General features: G+C 39.7%; 1 protein-coding gene and 1 long non-coding RNA gene across 3 annotated transcripts; one reads left to right on the top strand and one right to left on the bottom strand.

The window, feature by feature from the left end:
• Positions 1 to 11,508: 11,508 nt before the first annotated feature.
• Positions 11,509 to 12,135, bottom strand: LOC148866698 (uncharacterized). Its single transcript, XR_016109410.1, has 2 exons — positions 12,018 to 12,135; positions 11,509 to 11,935 (listed from the first exon to the last, which is right to left on the bottom strand). It is a non-coding gene; the product is annotated as an uncharacterized LOC148866698 (long non-coding RNA).
• A 3,020-nt stretch (positions 12,136 to 15,155) lies between these two features.
• On the top strand, positions 15,156 to 17,698 carry LOC148866697 (glucan endo-1,3-beta-glucosidase 14-like). Of its 2 annotated transcripts, none has more exons than XM_088975767.1 (3): positions 15,156 to 15,409; positions 15,583 to 16,634; positions 17,028 to 17,698. In XM_088975767.1, the coding sequence occupies exons 1-3, from the start codon at positions 15,349 to 15,351 to the stop codon at positions 17,112 to 17,114; spliced, it is 1,200 nt and encodes a 399-aa protein (XP_088831893.1). In that variant the 5' UTR covers positions 15,156 to 15,348; the 3' UTR covers positions 17,115 to 17,698. The 2 variants fall into 2 exon arrangements, with proteins under 2 accessions (XP_088831893.1, XP_088831892.1); XM_088975766.1 differs by having other exon boundaries at positions 15,217 to 15,409; positions 17,025 to 17,698.
• Positions 17,699 to 24,158: the final 6,460 nt, after the last annotated feature.

Raw genomic sequence — 24,158 nt, 5'->3', positions numbered from 1 at the left:
ATCAGTTCTTCAGCTCTTTGTAACATATTGCTGAGCTCTTGCAAGCTGACATTCAGCTTGTTCATGTTATAGTTCATGATGAACGGATTAAAGGAAGGAGGCAAAGAATTAAGGATAGTGTCTATCTGGGTTGCGAGGTCTAGCCCGGATCCAAGAGCCTCCAGTTCGTTGATGTAACCCATCATCCAAAGACAATGGTCATGAACTTGTTAGCCCTTGGACATTTGAGTGGTCATGAACTGCTTCAAGACCTTTTGCCGAGTAGAACGATTATGCTCTTCATACATCGTCCTTAGGCTGTCCAATATGTCCTTGGCAAGTTCGATCTGATCGAACTGCCTCTGTATTGGGTTGTCCAAGGAAGCGATGATGTAACACCGGGCTAGGGAGTTTTTCTCCTCCCATTCCTGATAGTCTCTCCTTTGGGCCTTAGAAGCCCTGTCTCCCGGATGCTCCGAGGTAGGATTCTTTGCCACTTTGTCCAACTTTTCTGAAGCTAGGACCAGCATAAGGTTCCTGTACCAGTCAGCGTAGTTTGGGCCCTTAAGCTTGTTGTCATCAAGAAGCTTTGCAAAAGATTTGTTTGTCATTTTCTGATAAAAGAGCAAACATCAGTCCACAACCTATTTTGATTCATGTTCATTTCATAGATATGGATTTTAATCTACAATCCATTTCCATTCATTCATCTCTGAGATTTCCCTCCCTTCTCAGTGACGAAGACTACGGGTTGTCTCTAGAAATGTGGGAAATCACATAGGGTGCATGGAGCCAACTGTTTCAGCTGCATAACCCCACCACCTTTCTATGAAGGATCATATCCACTCATCATATGAGTTTTCCCTTTGGCCTCTGTCAGACATGGTTCAGAGTCATTTTCAGGTAAATCTTTCTGTCTAGTGAGTGCTTACCCATCATATTCGTGAACGCCAAGGAACCGTGAGAGAGTTTCCATTTTCTAGTGAAGCCCCTCCCACATCGGTCTATGACACCCCTATCATCTTATGAAACACTCAGACAAGCCCAACAACAAATGGATAGCCCATTTTCTGGTGCGTTTCCTCATTACTGAAGGACCCATCTTCATGCTAATGATGAAAGGCCTTTAGAGAGTTCATCATATGAATCTCCCTATCACATGCACTCATATTAGTTGGAGGGAACAAAATTATGCCCTAGTTTGATTTAGGTCAAACCAAAGTGGCTCCCACTAACTTTCATAAAGCCAGATTTCGGTGGTCCTTAAATCGGCTAGGGTTCCGCACGTGACCTCTTGATGAGGTGTGAGGCCCACCACTGAGGGAAGTCATCCAATGACCAAAAGGGGCACCATGGCAATGATGTGCATTCAGCCATGGTGTGCGCAAGAGCCACTGTCGAATGAGCATGGGCCAAGTACTTATGGCCCATGTACGCAGCACATCAAACATCCATACATCTCAGCTAGGGATAAATTGATTCAATCAATTAATTATCTGTAAGGCCCGTTGGAAGCCCGTTAAAATTCCATAATATTAACCATTAATATTATCTAGCTATATGGGCTGAATTAGGGTTACCCAGTTCGGCCCATATAGCTTTATCCTTTAAAATGGGCTTTTGCAGTTTTAACTATTTAAAACTGGGCCTTTATAGGCTGGGCTGAATTAACCATTTAATTAAATATCAATCCTTAGGCCCATTAGTGGGAAAATTAGGGCTGACTTTCAGCCTTGATTAAACCCTAGAATTGGTCCAAATAGTTTGAACCAATCTTGGTTCGAATGGGTCTAGGGTTTGATTTTTAATTAAATCCTTAATTCAAAAAAATAATCTAAAATTAAATAATTGATAAAAGAAAAAACAAAAATAGTTAATCAGGGCTGTTTGCACACTCCATCCTGCAAAACAGAGGTTAGATCACAAATTGCAGTTTTTCAAACTACAAATCGCAGATAGCGAATCTCCCATCTACGAAATCTCCTTCTCTGCGCCGCTATCTTCGATCCAAAATTAAAAAATAAATAGAAATCCTATTTCTATTAAGTATTACATCAGATCGAATGCCTATACATTGAGTCTAAAAATAAATAAAAAAATTATTTACAGACCAAATGTAAGAAATTCAATTCAAAAACTGCAAATCTTGCAGTTCTCCCTACGCAAATCAAGATTTCGATTTCCTCTTGTACAAACAACCCATAAATCCAAAAAATTATAAAGAACTATTCTAAATAATAATCAGATTTATTTAAAATTAATTTTAGATTATTTTCCCATCTGTTTGGGAACAAATTTCCCAAAACCCATATCTACGCAAATTGGGTAGAACGCCTTCTCCCTAATTGCGTAGGTTCAGATTTGAAACAGAATGGTTCAAGATTTGAACCATGGCTTTGATACCACTGAAGGGATAGGAAACCATCATATAGACGCCCAAGATTGCGGAATAAAGGGGGGTGAATTTCAAAATTTTTTCTTTCCCTTCAACTGGGAATCAAATTCCCTATTTAGAAAATCATATTTTCAAGGATCATTCTTGAACCATAAACTGAACCAGATCTGAACCAAAAGGAGGAGAGAGAGATAATACCTGATACAGAGAAATAATATCTCTCAACGGAGGTGTTCACGCCCAAAGTAGAAACCAAAACCTACTCCCACTGAAGATGGCGCAGTGCAGGGTGGAGCAGAATCAGCAGTGTCCTTCCTAAGAACTTGATTCTTCCCAAGAATCACCTGGGCGGCTAGTGAATACAACTCCTACCAATCTTTTCTCCAAAAGATTGGAATCAAGATCTGATCTTGATTTCTCCCAAGCAATGGAGATCGAACTGCTATAGGCGGCGGTTGCAGGAAGGAGGCGGCTAGAGAGAATTTGCAGGGTGCAGAATTCTCTCCTCTGTGATCTCAGCTCTAAAGACAAGACTGTTGTTGGTGATTGTGTGTCTGGATGTCTAAAGGCTGACGCCCCCTCTTCCTTTTATAGGCTTAAAGGGATCAGCTCCTAATCCCATTAGGAGTTGCTAACCCAAATCATATCTAGATCAGCCAGCTCCTAATCTAATTAGGAAGTTTCCAATCCTATCAGCTGATCTTATCTCAGAATTCGCCCCTTAAAGACTAATCAAATTAGCCTAGTTTGAAATGGGCTTAAGGCCCATTTAGGGTTATGTATTAATTAAACCTTCTAAACTGGTGTACAGTTGGGCTTCCTTGTATGGCATGGGACCCAAACATTGATCTACACATCAGCCACATGGGTTCAGCCCAGCCTTTGTTACAAGGCCTAGCCGAATACACTGTTATGGACAGTGCACCCCCTGAAACCCATCAGATGGGCTCTATGGGCCCAACACTTACCTAAGTGGTCCCTGGGCCAAGCCACCTTGTAACACCCAGGGACTGTGGGTAGATGAAGATTAGCCCATCAGGTATTATCCTCAATGGCCTTACACTTAACCTCTCAGCCCATAATGATCATACACTGCCCGACAAGAGAGGACCTCTCCCTCGGCTGCAAGGAACAGTGTTGCACTCTCAAGTATGGATCCCGGGAATTAAAACCTTTTGCAAACATTTCAAAAACCATAATATATATATATATATATATATATATATATACTTTTTATATCTCATATAAAATATATTTTGCAAAACAAATCTCAACGATTGAAATCGGTTGCCGGCAGTCTTGGTTTCCATTAGTGAGAGTGCATCCCCGATCATTACCTTTGTCCGACAAAGGGGCTGATCCTGTCACTATGATCACCCACTCAGATGAATTCTCAGACTGTCCCAACATACCCAGGTTTTGACCCTCGCTAAGGATCTCACTGATTGGTATATCAAAGACAACCCAATCTGACACCTAGTGCAGTATCATAATCGAGTCTAGGGGTCGGGTGTAACTTTCCAGTTTTGCCCATCAATCTCCAAGGTCCAGGGCAATACTAGAAATCTGGTCCAGTTCAAAGATTCAATTAATCCCACATTGTATGTGCCTAGGGTCTCACCCCGGTAGCTGAGCAAGCCACCTCAACCGACTTGGTGGCACCACAGTGTTAGCCTTGTCAGGATAGGTCTCCCAGACCGACCCACTGGCTCATTAAGTGTCCAGTTTAAGGGTATTACACAGAACCATACCAAGGGAACATGAATCAAATATGCACTTTTATTCATTTACAATAAACTCATAAAGTACATCAATTTGATTGAAGCTAAGGGCATACGAAACTGTCTAACAAATTAGGCTCTGCGAATGTCAAAAGTGTGCTAAATTCGTTTTTGGGTCTCAGAAGATGAACCGTCACACTCCTTACAACCATTGGATCAAATCGATCTCAATTGTTGATTGACCGGGTGCCCCATCTATAAATTGGGGCCCATGGGGTCCCATTTGCATCTATTTTTGAGCTTCGAGTGAGGTCAGAGAGCTTGGTGTGGTTGGTTGAGCTTAGTCAATTCCCTTAGTCTTCCGATGAATCTTCTCATTCCTTTCTTTCCTTTTCTTGTTTCCTTAAGTCATGTTGGCTTGTGAGTCTAGGGGTCTGTTCATGTGAAGGAGGAGTCTTCAGTGCAAGAACGATGAGGTTCCCATAAAGGGGCCTCGACCTCCCATCGTCAACCCAAGATCAAGTCAGAGTTTGGCCCAATAGAGCTTTCACCCAAGGGGGTTGTGTAGCTCATAGCTCAGTATAGCATCCCTATCCGATACAATGTTAACTTCCTATCGAGGGCCAGATGCCTTGGGAGCACGAGGAGAACAAGGTGTATGTCTTTGAGCAGGCCTTGGCGGCCAGGCTTAGTTTCCCACTTAACCCCCTTATTGTCAAGGTGTTGAAATACTATGACATCTCGATAGGTCAACATCACTTGAACTTCATTAGGTCCTTTGTAGGCACCATCTTGTTCTGTCACCCCTACGGCTTCCCCCTAACCCTTAAGAACTTTACTAGGTTCTACCACCTAAAGAGAAATCCTGTCAAGAAGTTCATCTTTTACCTATCCTACCATCCCGATTGCAACTTGTTGAGCGACTTCCCATCCAAAGTATCAAAGTGGAAGAGAAAGTTCTTTTTCCTAGGCACTAGCAACGAGTGGCCCTTTAACCCAGAGTGAAGGACGACCATAAAGGATGTTAGAGATGTCTCCTTGAGTGAGATCTTGCAAGAGCAAGTGAAAGACTTGGTTTGGAAAAGAGTACAGGTTGAGGACTTTTTGACCAAGGAGGTGTTGATCTTAGCTGCATCGAGTCCTCCAGGTAGGTTGTCATTTAGTATTTAGGTGTTTCATCCCTTCTTCTTTTTATTGTCTTTCACCATGGCTTATTGACCTCTTTGTACCTTTGTAGGAGAGGTGGGAGGCGTTGACACATCGGGAGTTCTAAGTGTTTCCATAAAGAAGTCAAAGAATAGGAAGGTCAATGACTCTTCCTGAACTATGGTGGAGCAACTGAGGTCTAAGGAGCAGAGGTCCATTGTTGATGTCAACCTAATCGACAAGGAGCAAGATGAGATGCGGGTTGATCATGCCAACAATGAGCAAACTGTGTCAATTTCGGGCATCAAAGTGATTGGTGTGTCCGAGCCCATCCTAGGTTGATTGTGATACAGGCTCCTAAGTGAGTCCGAGGTGGTTGGTTATGACTTTTGAATGGATTCGGGACCCTCAAGTCACACTCAAGTTAGGCAGGGGCATCATTCATCCTGATGATATGAGAAGATTCAACAACCAGGCCATCAAGGTGTAATGTCCATTCACCTGGTTCACCATGAGTTAGGAATCATAGCATGCCTCTATATTCTTCACACCAACCTCCTTTGTGAGGGATAGGCCAGAAATGAGGGCCTCGTACTTAGCCTCATTGTTGGACACCTAGAATTCGAACTAAAGGGCATACTCCATCATCACATCATTAGGCCCTAGTAGGATCAGCTTGGCTTTGCTACCTCTTTGTTTGGATGAATCGTCCACATAGAGAATTCAGGGCTCTTTGTCCTAGTTGGAGAAGGTTCCGCATTGGTGGATGCCTCTGAATTGGCCATTGGCTCATCTGGTCCTGAGGTTAGCAAGTTGTTTTGCCACAAAGTCCTCTAGTACCTACACCTTGATCACCAAAAGTGGTTCAAACCAGATGTCATACTTTTTTATCTCAATGCCTCATTTTGTCAGTCTTCCTGAGACCTTTGGTTTTTTAGCGCTTGGTAGAGGGGTCAATCAATCAGAATGACAATAGTATGGGCTTAGAAGTAGGGCTGCAACTTTTAAGCCAATATAATAAGTGCGAAGGCAAGCTTCTCTATGTTCGGGTATCTGGTCTCAGTTGCATGTAAGACCTTGCTTACGTAGTAAATAGGTCACTACACTTTGTCTACATTTCGGACTAGTACCAAGCTAGCTATCTCGTCACTTGCGGAGGAGGTACAAAAAGAGTTCATCCTCAGGCTCTGGCCTTGTTAACAATGGTGGCGAGCTGAGGTATTGTTTGAGCTTATCGAAGGTGAACTGACACTCCTAAATCCATTCAAAGTCTTAGGCCTTTTATGGTTTGGAAAAAGGGTAGACAACGCCCAACTGACCTAGACATGAAACAAATGAGGGCAACAATCCTCAGAGATTGCATATCAAGGATTGCTTGGATCTTCTTGGGGTTGGCTTCGATGCCACATTAGATAATTATACTACCAAGGAATTTACCCGATGTGATGCTAGACACACATTTATTCGAGTTGAGCTTCAAGTTGTATTTTTGTAAAGTGGTAAACACATCAGATAAATCAAAGATAACAAAATTAGAAGATTTACATTTTGCAACCATGCCATCTATGTAAACTTTAATTTATTACCAATTAAATTAAAAAAAAACTTGTTTACAAGACATTGGTAGGTCACCCTAGCATTCTTTAGGCCGAAAGGCATGACCTTATAATAGTAAAACCTAGTTTTAATTACAAAAGTAGTTTTCTCTTAGTTTGCTAGATCCATCTAGATTTTTTGTAATTAGAATAGGCATCTATAAAGCTTAGTAGCTTGAACCTCGAGGTGGCATCTACCAATCTATTTATTCTTTGACGTGGGAAGTTATTCTTTGGGTAGGCTCGGTTTAGGTTGGTGTAGTCAACGCACATACGCCACTTCTCATTTGCCTTTTTGATGAGCACCACACTCACTATCCATCTCGAGTACTCTACTTCTTAAATGGAGTTGACATTGAGGAGATTCCCAACTTCCTCGCCAATGGTCCTCCACCTCTCTAAGGCAAAGTTCCTTTTCCTTTGCTTTGTAGGTCTAATTAGGAGATCTATGTTAAGTCTATGGTTAATAACAAAGGCTGCCACATAACATTTCTAGGACTCTAATTGGTTCCTACACACAACACCAACTCCGTACTCAGTGGGGAATTTCATGGCTAGGTGGTATGTTGATACTACATCTTGGAGTGCATACAGGATAGCACGGCCAAGAATGGCATTGTATGGTGATTAAGTTTCAACAACTAAAGAGTCATGTTTGAAATAAATCTTGTTTGGCATGGTCCCCACTGTAACTGATAGGTTGATCCTCCCGAGAGGACTTGCGACATCCATGCTAAAATCGACTAGTGGTACGTCAATAGGTATGAGGTATTTTCTATCTAGCTTCATCTTCTCAAAATATTCCAAGAAAAGTATGTTTTCCAAACTGTTGTTGTCCACTAGGATGCACTTTATCTCATAGTTCTGAATGATCAACTTGTCTATGGCGTCATCATGGGGGTAGTGAACCCCTCACGCATTGTCATCAGTGAATTAAATCACCTCCTTGGTCCTTGGCCTCTTTGGAGGGTTCTCTTCCTCATCATTCAGGTCGTGCATTGATTCTCTTTCGGCCGATGAGCTGTAACCCGCTACCATTGATCCATCGGTGATTATATTGATCACCCCAACAAGTTGTTGTTCATTCTATTGGGGCTGGTCTTTCGGTGGGTTTCTTGGTGGCTCAGTAGGTCGGTCCTCATTCTTGATAAAATTCTTCAATTAACCTCATCGGATGAGCTCCTCAATCTCGTCTTTGAGGTTCTGGCAGTTCTTTGTGTCATGCCTTTTCTCCTTGTGGAAGTGCTAGTATCGGTCCTGGTTCTTGTTCACTAGGTTTCCTTTCGGGTGAGGTGGCTACTTCAGGTAATCATCTGACTTGATTTCTATTAGAATCTCCCCCATCCTTGCATTCAACGGGGTGTAATTCATGTACTTCACAGGGGGAGTCTTGGAGTTTCTTGAAGATGACCTGGAGAATTGGGGAGAACTACCTAGAATGGTTGTTTGGTGACCTGGAGTACCTGGATGACTTGTTGTCTCACCGATTGTACTTGTTGTTGCTTTCACCTCGGTCATTGTCATGTTCCTTCCTCTTTCTTGTTCCAACTAGCTCTTCTTTCACACAGAGCGATTCCTCAGTGTTTATATATTTTTAGGCCCGCTTAAGGAATTTCCCCATATCCTCTAGGGGATGTTTTTCCAGTAACAACATCAAGTGTGGGTCTCGAACACCATGAATCATCGCGGTCATCTACATGGCGAGGTTGAGGTTCTAGATCTATAGGGATTCCAAGTTGAACCTTCACACATGCTCCCATGCTCCCAAAGATGGAGCTTAGTGCCAAGCCTGAATACTATATATGAGCGGCTTGGCGGAATGTGGTCAGGAAGGTAAGGCATAATAGCCTCATTCACTCTGTGTAGTTGCATCATCGCCTGAAATTTTTCCACATGGTTGACCAAGTTGCTGATTCCATCATAGGTTTTTAGGTCCGGGGCCTTGAAGTCCTTGGGTCGGGGCTCGATAAGGATCTCGACTGATAAGAGCGATGCATGGGTGAATTGGGGCATGCTCGAGGTGTTTGATTGACTAGCTTCTTGGTCCTTGGCCAGATTCATCTAACGATCTTGCACCTTTAGGCCTAACTGGCTCTTGGAGGTTTGTGTCTCGGACGCTTCCTATGCCTATTCCGCTTAGGCCCCGATTTCAAAGTTGAGTTGTCCGACCTGGCGCAGGTGGTTGCTACTACCCTCCTCGTCAGGGACATAAGTAGTGTTCCACGCTTTGGAAGTTCGGATCTTGGCGGGCTCCTCCAAGACGTCATGGGGTCGATACCTATCCTTCTATGGGGTGATTAGCCAATTGGCATTTTGAGTCTAGTTCTAAGGGGGTGGTTGCATCTGCAATGGAACCTGTAGTGGTATTGACTCAAGAGTGGCAAAATGCTACTCCCATGATTGCATGCGCAGGTCCATGCTTCGCATGTACTGCATCAATGCCTGAAACTATTGATGATCCACGCTGGCAGGATTTGCTCAGGGCTTGACTGCTTGCATTTGCCCTCCATCGGAGGTTTTGTCGACTTGAGTGTTCTTTGGTGATGACATGGTGAGAAGAAGTTAATGGGAAATTGAACTAGCTTTTCGCTCGAGTTCCCACAGATGACGCCAATTGATGTAGCTCGAATTGCCCAACTCTCCTATTAGAGGACAACTCAGACGTACGTATGCTGAGGTCGGCAAACCGATCTGCAAGAGACATAGGATCAGAGCGCCCGGGGGCTTAAACCTGGGTTGAGCACTCCAATGCTTAAGTTAGCCGATCTAATGAGTAAGAAAGCAGAGAGATTGAGAGAATCAGAGAGTTAATTTGCACATAATCGGGCATACCTTGTGAAGGCATGGGGGTGCCTTTATATAGGCTTTGGGGTCCAGGAGAGGTGTTTGAGATATCCGAGGGCAATAAGGATTACTGGCCCATGGGGCACATTCTACCTGCATTGATGATGTTCCTCATCTACTTCCCCGCAAAGTGGATGGAACTAGGGTCATCGTCCCTACTAGTTGGGCAATGTGCCACCGTTTATTTCGGAAGCGATAGGCGTGTGAATTGGATAAGAATAGCCTGACGTGTAGGTCAGTACCTGGATGTTGGCTGGCTACTTGGGTCATTGGCTGCCCATGTCGGGGAGGACAAGCCAGTATCCAAAGTCATCAACTCGCTTCTCCAAGGTATATTCTTATACTTAATCAAACCAATTGGTGTCAATCAAAGCCTTTCTGGTATCTGCCCATGTTCGGGAGGACAAGCCGATATCCGGTATCCAAAGTCATCAGCCACCAACTAATGGTGGCTCAATTAGTATATTCATATATTATATTTATATAGAATATAAAAATATATTTTTATATTTTATAATATATATATATATATATATATGCATATATATGTATATATATGTATGCATATATTAATCAATCCAAATTCATGGACCTTCAAGCCAAACTTTTTATTGATTGAGCTCAAATTCGATTAGACTCAAACTCGAATCAAACCTAATTGAATTCGAACCCAAGCTATTTAATTAGAGCTCTATTCAATTGTAGCCTTATTTCGAAACTTGGTAAAATATTTTGCACTATATTTTGTACCGGAACGCTTAAATTCTTCATCTATGATGTGTTTCAAATGCCACGATCCAAGTTAAAAATGTTCTCACCTGAAACACCATAGTACCAAACACAAGTACACAACCCTAATTAGCTAGTGAGGGCATATGAGATAATGTTTGACACATTTCTGCAAAGGGCAGGCTAACCAATCTCTTAGGTGTGAGTGAGTCGGTGTCGGTGGTGTGGGTGGCCCTATTCCTCCAACTGCGGAATACGGCGAGCCATGGGCGCAAAAACTTTATCTACGTGTATGTAGATCCATATCTCAAGACACTTTACATTCCTACTTTACTCAAAAATCCAAAAATGCAAATCTTGACCCCGTCCAAGCTAGTCAGATTGGACCAAATTGAGCCTAATCATATCCAGCCCATAGCCACGAGGATACGCATTACTTTTACATGCATATTGCTGAGTTCACAGTCAAGAAGATGGGACGATAAAAGAAGGTAATAGGAAGCTGGGTTTCTTTGAGACACAAACCAAAACAGTTGGTGGATATTGTCTTTCTTTTGCAAACGAGGTCAAGAAAAGAAAGTGACTTTGGAAGGGATAGAAGGATAAGAGTACTTGTGTCTCAATCACCACGTATTCTATTCTTTATCCACTTACCAACACTTTCCCATTTTCTTTTGAATTTCCCACCAAAACATTAAAATGGAGATAATAGGTAAAGAGGGTTTCATTAAATGCTTAAAATGGAGACAAAAACACCCTCTCAGCCACCATTAATTGTTAGACCAGAGCACATTAGGGAGAAAAGGGTCCTTGTGGGTACAACATGAAAATAGATATCAAGAATAAAGCTGAAAAGAAGAATTTATTGAATTTACATTGGCGTCCCACACAACGTGCTTCACCAGTGCCCCATTCGGAACATCTCCCATATTTGTCACAGGGAGATGTTCCCAATACACGGTTGGAATGCGAATTCGAATTTGTTTTAGCCTCATCCACAGGATTCCTTTGATAAACTTTCTGATGGTAGATTAGTACTTAAGAGCTAGGATGTCTGGGAGGCAACTGGCTAATTAAATTCTGTGTCACAATCAATTCATAAGCAAGGAGGGTAGCTATATTTCTCTTGGAGCAAGTCCCTATGTCTCTTCCATACACCTCACATGCCTTTAAAGGCTGAAGCCTACCACCAGTGATTCTGTCACCCCCACCACCATCGATGTTAATTTGTTCTAATTTGTCCGTTCTGTAACTCAGTTTATACCATGCATGCATGTGACAGTAATTAATGGGCTAAAGCTACAAGTGTTACAACCTTTTCAACTGCAACAACACTACTTCTGGGGTTCTTCTCATGCTGTCAATGCCATCTGGTATTCTGATTTCTGGTGCATTACTTCATTGGAAAACCGATCAAAGCTAGCTAGTGTTCGTCGGTCATTCTTCATTCATGGGTGAGAGGAGATGAAACCCAAACCTAATATGGTGTCTCCAGTCATGGCATACATGGGATTCTCTGACCAGACCTGTAAAGATGACATTCATTAATAGAAATTATTATTATTATTATCCAAAATGAAGAATACCATAACAAAATTGTCAGAACACCTTTAGTTGATGAAGAGGAAAATGGTGGAGGTGTAAAACGGAGGCCGGGCACGGCCTATGGCTCGCGTCGTGCCGGCCCGTGGGCCGTGCTGCCGTCTTTAGGGATAATTTGGGGGCCGGTCTGGCATGGCTCACAAGGTCACGACCTAAGCCTGTGCGGGCTATAGGTCGTGCTGGGCTGCGCCACAAGCCAGGCCTTGGGCAGGAGCCGAATCGGGCCAAATTTTTTTTGTTTTTTGACATTTTTGATTTTTTTGTTAAGTAAAACTAAAATATTTAATAGGGCTATTTATAGGAATTGAAAATAATTCAATTGCCCAAAATACCCTAAAAATAGTTGATTTTAAGTTGTTGGGAGGGGTATTTTGGTCATTGTAAAATTATTTATCACTTTACTCAAAATGACCCCCAAACTAGTTGTTATATAGCTGTTGGGGGGCATTTATGTCATTCTTTCTGTTCTCCCCCCAAAACCCAAAATACATAAATACCTCCTATTTAGCTATTGGGGGTATTTCTGTAAAAAAACTCCCTAAAAAGTTGGATGGGCCAAGCACGGCCCACAGACCAAGCCATGCCGACCTGTGACTAGCCGTGCTAGGGCTGGGTCGCGAGTAGCATGACATGCATAGTTGTGCCATACTATATTGGCCTGACCTGAAACCTCAGGCCTAGCATGGCTCGGACCATCATGCCATCGTGTCGTGCTATGCCGGGCTGGCCCAAATTCGTGGCTTGGCACAACCCGTTACACCTCTAAGTCCATTTATGCAGTAGTACTCTTTTCTTTTCTTTTCCAAAACCTTGAAAGATAAATCCAAAGTGACCTTAAACATAGAAAAAAGTTGACAGTAAATCCACCAACTGAAAAACCCAAGGAAAAAAATCAAAAAATCAAAAAATCAAAAAATCAAGTTCAAAGTTCCTCTTTGAAACGAAGCTAAACATACATGCAATCAAAGAAGGAGACAAAGCAGATCATCTTGTAAGAAAAAAAAAAACTTTGTACAAAAAAAAAAACCAAAGAAAAAATAAAATGGAAGAAATAAAATGGTAGTAAACCCTAGACTGTTGCTAGGCCGCGAGCAGCACGCCATGCATAGTTGTGCCATACTATATTGGCCCGTGGACCAGAAACCTCAGGCCTAGCACGGCTCGGACCATCGTGTCATCGTGTCATGCTGTGCTAGCCGGTCCGTGGCCTGGCATGACGTGTTAGACCTCTAAGTCCATTTATGTAGTAGTACTCTTTTCTTTTCTTTTCCAAAACCTTGAAAGATAAATCCAAAGTGACCTTAAACATAGAAAAAGTTGACAATAAATCCACCAAACTGAAAAAACCCAAGGAGAAAAATCAAAAAATCAAGTTCAAAGTTCCTCTTTGAAACGAAGCTGAACATACATGCAATCAAAGAAAGAGACAAAGCAGATCATCTTGTAAGAAAAAAAAAAAAAAAAAAACCAAAGAAAAAACAAAATGGAAGAAATAAAATGGTAGTAAACCCTAGACTGTTTTGGAGGATCTTGAAGAAGAAGACCAAATACAAAAAAAAAAAAAAAAAAAAAAAACAAAAACAAAAACAAAACAAAAGCAAAAAATGAAAAAAAAGGAGCATACCACACACACTCAAATAAAACAAATAGTAGAAGAAACCTTTGAATAGTGAAAATCCAAAAGCACAAAAAACCCTGGTTTTTGAACTGTCGTTGACTCAAACAGACGGACATTTCGGCCCAGAAACCATCTAAGAAACCGGTTCCGTTTTACCCCAATCCCAGTCCTTGGGCAAAAACCGTTGAATTGATCAATGACCCATTGACTCGGACAATCGAATTGTTGACCCGTTCAATAGTTTTTGACCATTTTTTTATTTTTTTAATTAGGAACTGTCTAGGCAACCAGTTCCATTTTATCCCAATCCCGCTCCTTGCCAAAAACCGTTGAACCGGTCAACGACACATTGACCCAGGTAGTCAACCCATTGACCCGTTCAATGGTTTTTGCCATTTTTTATTTTTTCAAATTTTGTTGTCAGAACGGGCCATCCATTTGAACCAGACGGTCGAACTGTCAACCCAAAAACTGATGGCCAGAATGGTTCCGTTTTTTAGTCGTATGAGTCAGTCTCTCGAATGACATAACACATATGATATTGTTTAATGGACCTTACACACTCAATTTTTTGTTTGTAATTTTTGTTGTTAGAAACGGTCGTCTGTCGAATTGGACAGTTGAATCGCTATTTATTATTTTTTTAATTGGGAAACATCTAGGCAACCGGTTCCATTTTACCCCAATCCCGGTCCTTGGCCAAAAATCGTTGAATCGGTCAACTACCCATTGACCCGAGATTCAATGGTTTTTGGCTGTTTTTTATTTTTTTAATTTTTGTTGTCAGAACGGGTTGTTCATCCATTTGAACCAGACGGTTGAATTATCAACCCAAAAACCGATGGTTAGAGCGGTTCCATTTTCGGGTCGTATGAGTCACTTACTTGAATGACATAACACGTATTGTAATGCTTAATGGACCTCACACACTCAATTTTTTCCTTATAAATTTTGTTGTCAGAACAGGTCGTTCGTTCAAACCAGATGGTCGAACCATCAACCCAAAAACCGAGGCCAAAATGGTTCAATAATTTTTGCTTGTAATTTTTGTTATTACAATGAGTCATTGATTCGAATGAGACGATTAAACCGTCAACCTGGTGGAAGTATATATATATATATATATATATATTAAAGGGCTGCCATTTGGCGAAAGGGGAGACCACCCCTATCCATTTAATAGATATATATAAGATATATAAGAAATATAAGATGAGGTATTTAGTATGGAATTAAATAATCTAACTTATTCATCAATTTTTAAAAAAACATAAATTATGAAGGCGCCCAGTTCTAAAAACATATTTGTGGGCTTTTTGTATTTCTTTTGTTCGAAGGAAGCTTTCGTGGGGGGTTAGTTTGGTAATGAAACTAAGCAAGCGTTTAGGCCGCGTGTGAGCCACTGTGAGGAGGGGAGGTGGCATCGTTGGAAAGATACCAGCAATCGCAAAAAAGGAGCCGTCGACAGACAGAACATGAGAAAAACCCAGCCATTTAAAAACCAGTTAAGAGGCAAGTGCTAAGGCAAAATTGACAAGGCAAGCCACACCCAAACCCCCCCCCAAACGCCCACCCCAGAAAGTGCAAACAAGTAAAGAAAGGAATACATAGTTTCTCCTCCATCCCGGCCAATTCCCAACCTCTGCCTAGCTATTATATTTCTCTCCCTCTCTACTCCCTTTTCTTCTCTATCCATCCATCTCCATTATTTCTCTCTGCATGGCTTTCAGAGCTAGCATAATTCACCATTTTCTTTTGCTTTCTGTCTTAATCACAGGCGGTATATATTCCCTCCCTTGCATTGCATTGTTCTTAATTAATTTGCTTTATTCTCTTTCATGGCTTCCGTCCACCAGCTGTCAGCTTTTAACTGCTGTGTCATCATCTCAAATTTTTCCTGATGATCATCTGGAATGGTGAATTAATTAACTCTTCTGATGCTGGGTGTTACAGGTTTTGGTTTTCTACGAGGAGTTGCAGCACTAGGTATCAACTACGGCCAAGTTGCCAACGATCTTCCTTCACCGGACAAGGTCCTGGAGCTCCTAAGATCACTCAGGATCAGCAAAGCGAGGATCTATGACACCAATCCTCAAGTCCTGACGGCATTTGCAAACTCAGGCGTTGATCTCATAGTGACTGTAGAAAATGAAATGCTTGACGTTCTAATCGACCCACAACAAGCCTATCAATGGGTGGCCACACACATTAGGCCATACTTTCCTGCGACGAGGATCACTGGTATCGCTGTTGGGAATGAGGTCTTCACAAGTGAAGATACAACGTTAATGGCAAATGTTGTCCCAGCAATGATCAGCATCCATGGAGCACTGGTTCAATTAGGGCTTGATCAATATATCCAGGTTTCGACGGCCAATTCTCTAGCAGTTCTGGCTAACTCATACCCACCGTCGGCCGGAAGCTTTCGGGAGGACCTGACTGGTGTCATGAGCGAATACTTGCACTTCTTGGCAACCACAAGATCACCCTTCTGGATCAACGCTTACCCATACTTCGCTTACAAGGATGACCCATTCAGGGTTTCTCTGGACTATGTGCTTTTCAACCCAAATGAAGGAATGGTTGATCCTTACACCAAGCTACGCTATGATAACATGCTCTATGCACAGGTCGATGCTGTTGTTTTTGCTGTGTCTAGAATGGGTTATGGTGGGTTGGAAGTTAGAGTTTCAGAGACTGGATGGCCATCAAAAGGGGACCCAGATGAAGTTGGTGCAACTGTGGAAAATGCAGCAGTTTACAACAGGAATTTGCTGAGAAGACAGTTGGGGAATGAAGGGACCCCTTTGAGACCTAATCAGAGACTAGATGTTTATCTGTTTGCTTTGTTCAATGAAGACATGAAGCCTGGACCAACGTCAGAGCGGAACTATGGTCTCTATCAACCAGATGGAACCATGGCTTATAATGTCGGCCTTTCAACATTGGCGACTACATCATCAACTTCTTCAGCTACCATTTCTCTTACTTCCTCTGCTACTCGGGTAAGGCCATAAAATTTTTTTTATGATAATTTTTATATATATTTGTTTTTCAAACTTCACCATATTTCACTTGGGTTTTTCTTTTCTTTTCTTTTTTTTATTTTTTTTTATTGGGGTGGGGGGTGGAATGAGAAAGGAAAAGAAGGGCCCAAGGGCAACAATGTAAAATCAATGCATCAAGCAAGTTGTATATAATTATAATATTGTTACATTTTTCTTCTTCTTCTTCTTCTTCTTCTTCTTCTTCTTCTTCTTCTTCTTCAAAATCTTAATGCAGTTGTATTTATTATATGGGACGGGTTGTTTGGCTGTAGCTAGTTTAGAACTTTTGGATTATTATGAGCAGTAATCTGATTCTTTTCCTTTTCTTTTTAAATGGTATTTATGAAGCAGGCAACAAACAAGGAATATGAAAGCATTGGATATTGGGTATATGTATATTTATTGACCTTCGGAGTCTTAATGAGAAGACCATTCTAGACAAAATGGGGTGCATGTATATATATATATTTTTTAGGGGAATAAGGGCTATACATGGGATTTTGTAGTGTATAGTTTCTTAATTTTGCACTTTAACAGGCAAAATGAGAATCTAAACCAGTATATTAGACACCCATTTATCCAAACGACAGATTCTTGATGCTGCACTAATAATCGTTTGATGGGTAATAAAATACCCAACAAAAAAGCTGACCCATTTGACTGCACTGCATTGATTCATCATCAAATCCGTCATTGTCGGTAGAGAATGCAACAAACAACACACAACCTAATGAAGCTGAAGAAGAAGAAGAAGAAGAAGCTGCCATTGATGTGGAGAGGGAGGGAGAACGCTTCTCTCATCTATTTTGTAACTTTTCTTCAGTAATTTATGTTTGTTATGTTAGAGATGAGTGAGGATAAATTTGTTAATTCTACTTATAAGTTAATGTTGGGCGGAGCGTTCCTCATTGGTTGAAGGGAAAGCAATTCACACTTTGGGACGTGGAATGCATAACAGCTCTTCAATACTTTTGGTCACCTTTTTTTCTCTTCTATATATGCTTTTGCGTAGTTTAAAGGTTTTTCCATGGATGCGAGGCGAGAAGAGATGTAAATAAAAAACCAAAGTGTAAGGAGTCTGCAGATCACTTTGTTGATTCTTCAACTACCGGACGAGGAGCCCTTCCGCTTTATTCCTTAACCATGCATTAACCGTCAGCACTGCCCATTTTCCATCCTTTTTCTGAGGTAGGGACCCCCTTTTCTTTATATATGAGAGGTCAAATTAAATGAAACTCAGCTGAAGTAGACACCATGGATGGTCTGCTGATTTCATATCAGCTAAACGTGGTGCACATGGAGACCACCATTAACTCCATGGATCACCACAGATCTCGAGCTTACACTTAGGAAAGATATTAAAGAAAATTCCCATGTGGGATTAGATCAGATCAGCCACTTTCCTCAGTTTCTGACTTTAAAGGGGTGGTTTTTAACCTGGTCCCAGGTCTGGATATCGAATCCTACCCTGGAAGTAAGTAGTCAGTTTTGGCGCTGGTGGCCGGAAGGGGCCCTTCACCGGCCAATAATTTGGGGGCCAAACTCTGGTTTATTATTCCAGCAGGTACATTATCCTGGTCAAAAGCAAAAGCATGCCTATTCATATCGCTATAGATACCAATTCTGACCTTGACCCATTAGTCTAAGTCTCTCTGTATGTGTGAGAGAGAGACCCAAATATATATATGTGACATTTGTAAGAAGATGATAAGATTAGTTGTTCCTGGTCTGTTTTGTTTCTGTGGGGCGGACTTGCACAAAGTAAGCTTGGATTTATTGGTGATATGTAGACTTGAAAAAGCAAGCTAGGTTGGATCTATAGGTTATATGTCTGTCCACATGCTCAAATATAATTATGGCACCCTACCAACCTCCAAAGAGTTTTCAGTTGATCCGATCGATTGAACCGTTTGAATCATGATTTAGTCATGATTTTGGGTTCGATTTATATGAAACGTTAAATCCTTATTTGGCCAAAAAATCTAGATAAAAAAACCATCCAATCCAAGAGACTAAATCATTAATGTTTGACCTAAATAATTGAACCGATGACCCACGATTCAGAAATAAAAATGGTTGAGTCTCTAGACCGGTTTTTGATTGGAACATTATTTTAAAGTGAACAAGTGATGTCTATTTTGTTATAAAAAAAGTGTCGTTTGTTTCAATCAAAATTCAAAGTATCAGCAGTAACCCAAGAATCAAGGTTTTACTCAAAAATTTACAGGTGACCTGTCTAAGGCCTGCCCCTTGTAAACAACAAAAACTGATCAAAATTTAACATATCAGGATGTAGCCAGAAATGATACAAAACGTCCCATTCACCCCAATATATTGATTGCGATATAATTAACCTTGGTTCTTGGGTGAGAGCTGAACAGAAACGGTTTAAGCATTCGAGTCAATTGATTATTGGTCAAGTCGAATGGTTTTTTGTGATTAATTAAATGGGTCAGAGGTTGAACCAAACCGGAATTGCGGCTGGGTGGCAGGTCAAACAACGGGTTGAAATCATTGTGATGAATTGAAGCCGATGCCCAACAATATTAACATTTTTCTTATGGGTAATGTAATAGAATGGACCAAATTAATGTCTGTAAAATTCATTGAACTCGAATATTTGAATCTTAAGATTTTCAATATATTCAAACGATCTTTTTGGTTAAGGTCAAGAATTACTGCTAAATGTAGGTTATTTAGAATCTCAATATGCTTCACCAATATGGATAAAAGATTGCAATCTAATTGTTTTTTCGCAAAGTGGTTACAGAACAATTGGCATGAATATATTGAAAAGAAAAATTATTTGACTGACCCAATTAAAATATGTAGAACTAATACTAATTAATCAATTAAGATACGTACAGAACCAACCAAATTAAAGATACCGATAAGTAGTGATATGTCAGTGGGCTGGGTTAAGTGAAAAATCTACACTTACGTAATGGGTTAAGCCTTAATAGGTTTCGGGTCGGGTTCAGATTAAGATGGTTAGATGAATTTATACTAAATCTGATCTGTTGATATTGTAGCACTGAAATATTTGTAAATATGAGCTTGGTTGAGTGGTACATATGAAATGGGGCGGGTGGATTCAGTATCCCCTCTTATTATATAGTCAGATTAATTGGATCAGTTAAGGTTGGGATTCAGATTGAGACAAACCCTCATTAAACCCGATCTATTGATACCCTACTGAGAAGAGAGTATAAAGCATTCAATTGAGCACTAATTGACTTTGAATCTCGAGGTAAGTTCAATTAGTTATTCGAACTTAAACTCAGCCAATAAAAATTTCGCCTTTAAAGCTTACAAGTCTGGTTAGATTAGTATAAACATACATGTAAACATATATTATAAAATATAAAAATATATTTTATAATATGTACTATGAAAATATATTTTTATATTCTATGTATAATACAAGAATATAATATATATTATAAATATAGAATATAATATATATTACAAAAATATCCATTTTTGAGCTTTTGAGATAAACTCGAACTCAAACTCGAATCTAATAATATTTTAATCAAATCAAACCAATTCGTACTAAAATTCGCCTTGGCTCAGTTCAATTGCACCCCTAAAATTATTTTTCCTTTCTAGGGATTTCCCTTTCTTATTCTTTTCCTTTTTATTGGGGAAAATGTCCAGTAAAAAATAACTTTCATGGCTGAGAACAATGCTAGTGCAAAAGGTTGTCTACCAATTAATAGATTATCAAGATTGGGTGATTCTGCTTCTTCCACTTGGCTATAAGGGGAGAAAGATGAGTAGGATAAGGAGATAAGGCCCCATTTGAGATAAAAGTGGAGGGCTGTGATAAAAAGTGGGCCACATAAAATTATTTTTCATAAGAGGATTGACAGATGGTATGTCTTTCTTGTTTGGTGCTTTGCACTTTCTAACTTTTGGGACTAAATATAATACCTCTTTAGACTTTAAGGTTTGTAAAAATTCAAAAAAAAAGAAAAAAAGAAAAAAATACTATAGTTTCTTTGGCGTGATTGACCTTCTCTGATGTTTGATTCTTGTCACTCACCCCTTCTTTAATCTACACTTTTAAGTGATAGAAACCAAAAATGACAATCGATAAGTATATACTAAAAGTAATTAGCCCCGGGGAAAGTCATTAGTTAAGAATAGAGCTTCTTTTTTTTTCTTTCTTTCTTTATTTCTACTTTTTGTCACTTTTACCCAACCAGTGACTGAATTACAATATGTTATCTGTATCACATTTGACTGAATTCATAAACCATGGTGGTTTGAATTATGCTTATCTCCAAAATGCTTAAGAAAAAGAATTAATGAAGATTGCGTCAAAGAGCAGCTGCTGGTTAAAGATCTCAGCTCAGTGCTTACACATGAGGCTTATTAGTCATTACTCCTAAGAAGATCAATAGGTTTTTCTTTAATTATTTATATATCTATACACATTTTGGTGCATCTGGATAGTTAATTAATTGTTGATTTGCATATGCTAATGATGGTGCATTCCATTTGATGCATTATTTAATCTATTCTTTTGCAATCAAAGTACCTTAAATCATTGCATGGTGAATCATACCTCCTTACATTTTTGAATTGGTGACGGTGGATTCTTTCTTTACAATACAAAGCAAATCATTGCCTTTAACATTACAAATCACCCAATTCAAAGGGGTGATATTGATGGGTTAAACTGTTTCAGTTTTCAAGCTTTGAACCATGTCATCTCTGGGAAGGGTATTAACTGTTGAAAATGGTCATTTATCATAAATCCTTGTATTTAGTGTATCATTGACTCTAAAAAGTTAATACCAAGGTTTTTAAAATTGACCCGGATAATAAACCGGTCAGGGGTCCAGTTTTCAGGTCAAATGTTCCGATCGTTCAAACTAAACAGATGGCCCATTCTGATAAAAATTAAAAAACTAAAAAAATAAATAAAAACCGGCTAAACCATTGAATAGTTCAAACGATTTGACTGCCCGGATCAGCGATTTGCTGATCAAATCAACGATTTTGAGGGAAATAACGATTCTGGGATAAAACGGAACCAATCACCTGATTTATTCCCGGTTTATCCAGTCCGGTCCGGTTTTGAAAACCATGATTATTACAGTACATTATTTAATCTAATCTTCTGGACCTGAAGTATCCCTGGATTGGAGTCCCAGTTCTGACCTTGGATTTGGGTCTGGGGATACATGACCTGAATGTGCGCCGTATACGTATATATGGACCCCCATAACTTGCTACATGGCCTCTGCTTTAAGAATCAGGACTGCCATTAAATGGGTCCCAAGTTAAAATCAACCTGAGTCCTGAACCTAGGATGACAGCCTAACCAAGGGTTTTGAGCTAGGGTTAGAAGCAGGACCACTTGCATTTATTCAAAAGTTATTCATGCTCATCTCACTTGGAAAGCCTATTTTACAGATATTGACTCATGAGGTTCATAAGCGTTTCACACCCTCATTGACCTCAGTTTCCAAAAGAATAGTTTGTGCAGTTCCCTCAGGAAAACTATCTAGCTAGTTTAATTATGTCTCGTCCAAGAATTCCAAAATATCCACCAGAGTAGGGGCATCAATTGGACCGGATTTGGTCCAATCCAATCCGGATTGGATGTAATAATGACCTATAAAGTGAGAAGTGAGAAAGAATAGAGTGATGAGATGGTAAAACTGTCTTTAGTGTTTATAAGTGAGGGCAATTTTGTCATTCAAAAAACACATGTTTGGAAGGAAAATTGTTATTTTTTGTTAAGGGCACTTAGGTAAAATCCCATATCTTCCGACTTTTGTCAAAGGGGTTGGGTATAAGTTTGGGTTGGGTATAAGTTTCTTCTTCTTAATTGAAAGGGACTAAAAGTTATTAGGTAAACCCAAGGGGTGGTATAAGTATTTGACCAAAAACGCTAGGAAAGGTATAAAGTATATACACTATTTATTTATTTATTGTTTCTTGTCTCCATCGAAATTTTATTCTTCACAACAAGAAGGGTTGAATGTGAATACATGCAAATGGTAATGTTTACAAATAATGAGAATATATTCCCTTATGTTGAGGCACCGAGAAGATATTGAGAACTGACTGATAAGTTGTGGCAAGAAAAAAAACCTGTCGATGAAATAATATTGACATTATTTTTACTCAAATATGATCCACTTATAAATAGAGGCGCAAGAACTGAGTATTGGCATGGTATTGAAGGATGGAGGATATTGAGAAAAAAGAGAGGTCTTACATGGAGATAAAAGAGTTTGTTTGCTAGCCAAAGATGAATTGATTGCCTATGTCCTTCTGTGGGTCTCAAGGGAAAATCCTCTCATGTGATGATTCATGTGCAAGTTCCTTGATAAAGTTTTGAGTGTGATTGCTTGATAAAGGGTCTTTTGTAGAAATAGTTTTCTAGTTATCAATGTTGCATGCATAAATCAGATCATTATATATTGCAATCACCAAAACTTTTATTAATATTTCAATATTTCAATTCAAAGAAAAGAAAAAGATTTTTATATGGTGTTCATTGATCTATAGAAAGCATGTGATAGAGTTCCTAGAGAGATACTATGATTATTTTTGAAAAAGAAAAGCATTCAAAATAGGTATATAGACTTAATTAATGATATGTATGAGGAGGCAACAACCAATACTGGAACACCGGTGGGAGAGACTTTAGATTTTATAGTTATGATGGATCTTCACCAAGGTTCAACACTAAGCACTTATCTATTTGCATTGACCATAAATGAATTGACTAAACATATTCAAGAGGAAGTACCAAGGTGCATATTGTTTGTGGATGATATCATTTTAATTGATGAAAGTAAATTAATGATGGATTAAATGTAAAGTTAAGCTTATGGACAAATTCCTTAGAGAAAAGAGGCTTTAAAATAAGTTGAACTAAAATAGACTTAGACATGTGAATTTAGTACTAATAGGAGTGCAAATTAAGATATACTTAAGATTGGAGACCAAGAGATAACTCAATGTGACTATTTTCAGTACCTTGGTTCAATAATTCTTAATAAATTAGAGATTAAGGAAGTTTTCACCAAAAAAGAATTAGAGCAAGATGGGCAAAATGGAGGGAGTATCTGAATTTTTATGTTATAGGCAACTATCACTTAGACCAAGGCCCCATTCACTTTTTAGGAAGTTACTTACCCGAGTAAATGCATTTATTCAAGTAAGTATTTCAGGGGTAAATGCACTTACCCATGTTCTTTTAGCTCCCAAGTAAATAAGACAATGATCGTTTTAACTATACAAATCTATAGTATCCATAAAAGCGCGAATAGGTGTCTCTAGCTTCTGGAAATTTCATTGGACAACAAATGCCCACTCTCTAAAGTTTGAATTGGGAAACAAGCAAAGGCAAAATTGTTATGTTACATCTTCGTTTAGCACTACTAATTAGATAAAAGACAAAAAATACTTCTTTTGCTCAATAATTGGAAAACAATCTATAACAAAAGTATCGTT

This window comes from Nelumbo lutea, chromosome 3 (assembly GCF_056320005.1).
Source record: "Nelumbo lutea isolate HS-2025 chromosome 3, American lotus-T2T, whole genome shotgun sequence".
Classification (NCBI taxonomy): domain Eukaryota; kingdom Viridiplantae; phylum Streptophyta; class Magnoliopsida; order Proteales; family Nelumbonaceae; genus Nelumbo; species Nelumbo lutea.
Note: the sequence above shows the minus strand (reverse complement) of the source record. Positions and strands in the feature narration are given on the sequence as shown.

Excerpts from the sequence above, each read along its gene's own strand:
- LOC148866697 (XM_088975766.1), top strand. The coding sequence starts at position 15,349 with ATGGCTTTCAGAGCTAGCATAATTCACCATTTTCTTTTGCTTTCTGTC. Across the intron at positions 15,410-15,582 it reads TTCTGTCTTAATCACAGGCG|GTTTTGGTTTTCTACGAGGA; the intron begins GTATATATTCCC and ends TGGGTGTTACAG. Across the intron at positions 16,635-17,024 it reads TTACTTCCTCTGCTACTCGG|CAGGCAACAAACAAGGAATA; the intron begins GTAAGGCCATAA and ends GTATTTATGAAG.